At 49.4% G+C, this 4280-nt stretch overlaps 1 protein-coding gene across 1 annotated transcript; it reads left to right on the top strand.

Moving 5' to 3' along the window:
- Window positions 1–2579: 2579 nt before the first annotated feature.
- Window positions 2580–4275, top strand: LOC121310932 (chromodomain-helicase-DNA-binding protein 5-like; the record flags this gene model as incomplete). The annotated part of the gene is made up of 4 exons (XM_041243833.1): window positions 2580–2816; window positions 3521–3639; window positions 3778–4004; window positions 4223–4275. Coding segments are annotated over exons 1-4 (621 nt in total), but the record flags the coding sequence as incomplete, so codon positions are not given.
- Window positions 4276–4280: the final 5 nt, after the last annotated feature.

Raw genomic sequence — 4280 nt, 5'->3', positions numbered from 1 at the left:
AGGGTCTGCGCTGTACACTCCTACCTGAGCACAGCAGCTCTGTGAATCTGGCAGGGTCTGCGCTGTACACTCCTACCTGAGCACAGCAGCCCTGTGAATCTGGCAGGGTCTGCGCTGTACACTCCTACCTGAGCACAGCAGCCCTGTGAATCTGGCAGGGTCTGCGCTGTACACTCCTACCTGAGCACAGCAGCTCTGTGAATCTGGCAGGGTCTGCGCTGTACACTCCTACCTGAGCACAGCAGCCCTGTGAATCTGGCAGGGTCTGCGCTGTACACTCCTACCTGAGCACAGCAGCCCTGTGAATCTGGCAGGGTCTGCGCTGTACACTCCTACCTGAGCACAGCAGCCCTGTGAATCTGGCAGGGTCTGCGCTGTACCCTCCTACCTGAGCACAGCAGCCCTGTGAATCTGGCAGGGTCTGCGCTGTACACTCCTACCTGAGCACAGCAGCCCTGTGAATCTGGCAGGGTCTGCGCTGTACACTCCTACCTGAGCACAGCAGCTCTGTGAATCTGGCAGGGTCTGCGCTGTACACTCCTACCTGAGCACAGCAGCCCTGTGAATCTGGCAGGGTCTGCGCTGTACACTCCTACCTGAGCACAGCGGCCCTGTGAATCTGGCAGGGTCTGCGCTGTACACTCCTACCTGAGCACAGCAGCCCTGTGAATCTGGCAGGGTCTGCGCTGTACACTCCTACCTGAGCACAGCAGCTCTGTGAATCTGGCAGGGTCTGCGCTGTACACTCCTACCTGAGCACAGCAGCCCTGTGAATCTGGCAGGGTCTGCGCTGTACACTCCTACCTGAGCACAGCAGCCCTGTGAATCTGGCAGGGTCTGCGCTGTACACTCCTACCTGAGCACAGCAGCCCTGTGAATCTGGCAGGGTCTGCGCTGTACACTCCTACCTGAGCACAGCAGCCCTGTGAATCTGGCAGGGTCTGCGCTGTACACTCCTACCTGAGCACAGCAGCCCTGTGAATCTGGCAGGGTCTGCGCTGTACACTCCTACCTGAGCACAGCAGCTCTGTGAATCTGGCAGGGTCTGCGCTGTACACTCCTACCTGAGCACAGCAGCTCTGTGAATCTGGCAGGGTCTGCGCTGTACACTCCTACCTGAGCACAGCAGCTCTGTGAATCTGGCAGGGTCTGCGCTGTACACTCCTACCTGAGCACAGCAGCTCTGTGAATCTGGCAGGGTCTGCGCTGTACACTCCTACCTGAGCACAGCAGCCCTGTGAATCTGGCAGGGTCTGCGCTGTACACTCCTACCTGAGCACAGCAGCTCTGTGAATCTGGCAGGGTCTGCGCTGTACACTCCTACCTGAGCACAGCAGCTCTGTGAATCTGGCAGGGTCTGCGCTGTACACTCCTACCTGAGCACAGCAGCCCTGTGAATCTGGCAGGGTCTGCGCTGTACACTCCTACCTGAGCACAGCAGCCCTGTGAATCTGGCAGGGTCTGCGCTGTACACTCCTACCTGAGCACAGCAGCTCTGTGAATCTGGCAGGGTCTGCGCTGTACACTCCTACCTGAGCACAGCAGCCCTGTGAATCTGGCAGGGTCTGCGCTGTACACTCCTACCTGAGCACAGCAGCCCAGAGCACGGCCACAAACATTCCAGTGTTTTATTATGAAACAAAGCATGGGTAATACCTGCAGAATTATTATTATTATTATTATATTATTACACTATGGAGCACAGAGACCTGTGAAGATAATACAGTGTCTTGAATACACTAAACGTTCCAGAACGGTTGCCAGGCAACACCGTGTCAAATGGAGTGTGCGGAATTTAATAACATTTAAACGAGTATCTAGCAGACAGACCCTGTATTCAGTATAATAATTTATTTATTATTATTATTTTTATTATTATTATTATTATTATTATTATTATTATTATCACACACTATCTAAACAGTGGCATATTGGCACAGTTTAATCATGTGTAATTTGGTAAAACATTTTGTTAAAGCATCGCTAGCCCTGTCCTGTTCCGCATGGTTATGCAGCATGCTTATTATGCATTTTAATAGATGCACTCTGCTAGGCACTCATTAATTCATGTCTGTTTTTCTTAGATAAATTTCATTTCAGATAAGCACACATTAAAAAAAAAACCAAAAAAAGACAGTCCCAACTACAAGAGCCCCATCCTTGGTTTTAATCCCAATTACGAATGTAATTCCCCTCGGAATGGTCGCTATTATATTATTATTATTATTATTATTATTATTATTATATATTTTTTTTGCTTTATCTGAAGCCTGGAGCTTATTGGAGCGTTTCACAAACACCATTTCAAAAAGTAACTTTCACTCTGTTAACAGTGTGTATCACAAGTACCAGTATTGTAATAGTGCTGAACTTAGAATGATTCAAACTGCAACACAGTGTGCCTTATTCCCAACCTGACAATCCTTCTCCGCATTAAAAAGCTAGTTTAGTTCAGCCTAATATACATAGTTGTATATTAATGCTCCCATTCACAGATTCACTGTGTTCAATGCACAAGGCAAATCAACGCAAAGGAAACGCTGGACGTTTCTAAAGAGCTGTGAAGCAGGCTGGGGTTTTTGTTCTGTGCGTGAATGTGTGTGTGTCCACAGGGGGGCGGTAGTGAGGAAGAGGCGGCGCCCGTGTGTCTCAAAGAGCTGCAGGGGGACAGGTCGGAGAGCGAGGGCAGTGACTACTCCCCCATCAAGAAGAAGAAGAAGAAACCAAGGGAGAAGAAGGAGAAGAAGACCAAGCGGAAAAAGAAAGACGAGGAGGAGGAGGAGGAAGAGGAGGAGGAGGAGGATGTGGGGCTCAAGGTGAGGGGAGGGGTCTTGTCATTACAGAACTGCGCACGTTTATTACAGCACCCCTGTGGGCTACTGGACTCCATGCCTGACAAAAGAAAGTGTGTGGATGCAGCTTCAAGTAAAGTCGACTTCAGTGACACCAGAGATTTTGAGAAAGTACACAGACGCAGTGCCACACAGCTCTTATTGATGCCAAAGGTGGCCAGGCTAAACTCTAGCATTAAAGGTGCTTTCAGGCATAGCTGTGTTTTTAGTTTTGAATTAGCGTTGTGCAAGATGAGTTAGCAAAAAATGAATAGCTCATTTCTGTAGAAATATAATAATTTGCACGTGTGCAAAGCGCCATAAATGACAAATCTTGAGGTGTTCTGATACATTTGCACATTACTGTATTTCACCAAATTCTTAAAGGAGTGCTTTTTGATTTCTTAAACTCTTATCAGGCCTAGCAATATTCTCCCAGGCCCTTTTCTACTCGGACAGCCGCAAGAGTGGAAAGGAAACCTCTTGTAGTTCAAACTCCCTCCAGTGGTCTAGCTGCAATCAGACCATGTGACCCACAGCAGCAGTTCAATAATGCATTTGTTGATGTAGAATCTGATGTGTTTCAGTATCCTGAAGAGCCAAAAGATTCTGAGCCCACTAAAAGTGGTGCATTAATAAAAAGGTGTGACCGTGTTTCTTTTAATCTCCGCTGTGAAACTGTCCTTCAGGAGCCCAAGTCCTCGGCTCAGCTGATGGAGGAGTGGGGGCTGGAGAACGTGGACTATGGCTTCACAGAGGAGGACTACCACACTCTGACAAACTACAAAGCATTCAGCCAGTTCCTGAGGTGAGAAGCACAGGGTTCAGGGTTCGGAATGGTGGGAGGGTTAATTGGGTCAACTAAACACCAGGACTCCCTTATAATAGTTTCCCCACAGTGAAAGCATGCTCTCCAGTGCCCAGTCCCTCTGCTCTGCCCCCCCAGGCCTCTCATTGCCAAGAAGAACCCCAAGATCCCTATGTCTAAGATGATGACGGTCCTGGGGGCGAAGTGGCGCGAGTTCAGCAGCAACAACCCGTTGAAGGGCCTGTCTGCTGCTGCCGCCGCCGCAGCCGTGGCTGCTGCCGTGGAAACCGTGGCTGTGTCCCCGCCCGTCCCTCAGCCCGCGCAGCCTGGAGCAATCAGGAAAGCCAAAACCAAGGAAGGGAAAGGTAACCTGCAAACACCGGGCTCCTGGTTCACGTTCCCTCCTGTTTTCTGCCTCTTTTTCTTTTACGCTTTTCCTGACTTATTTGTTCTTTCCGTGTTGACTTTCTTTCTCTTCCTGATTTATATTTTTTTCTTTCTGTCTTTCAGCTGTTGTTTTTGTTGCATGCCCTCGTTGCTGTTGTGTTCTTGTAGTTTCATTCCTGGCTGCCCTCTCTTCCAGGCCCGGGGGTGAGAAAGAAAAGTAAAAGCACCAAGGAAGCCAAAAAGAGAGGCAAGAG

This window comes from Polyodon spathula, unplaced genomic scaffold (assembly GCF_017654505.1).
Source record: "Polyodon spathula isolate WHYD16114869_AA unplaced genomic scaffold, ASM1765450v1 scaffolds_2864, whole genome shotgun sequence".
NCBI lineage: Eukaryota > Metazoa > Chordata > Actinopteri > Acipenseriformes > Polyodontidae > Polyodon > Polyodon spathula.
This window is presented reverse-complemented; position numbering and strand designations above follow the sequence as displayed.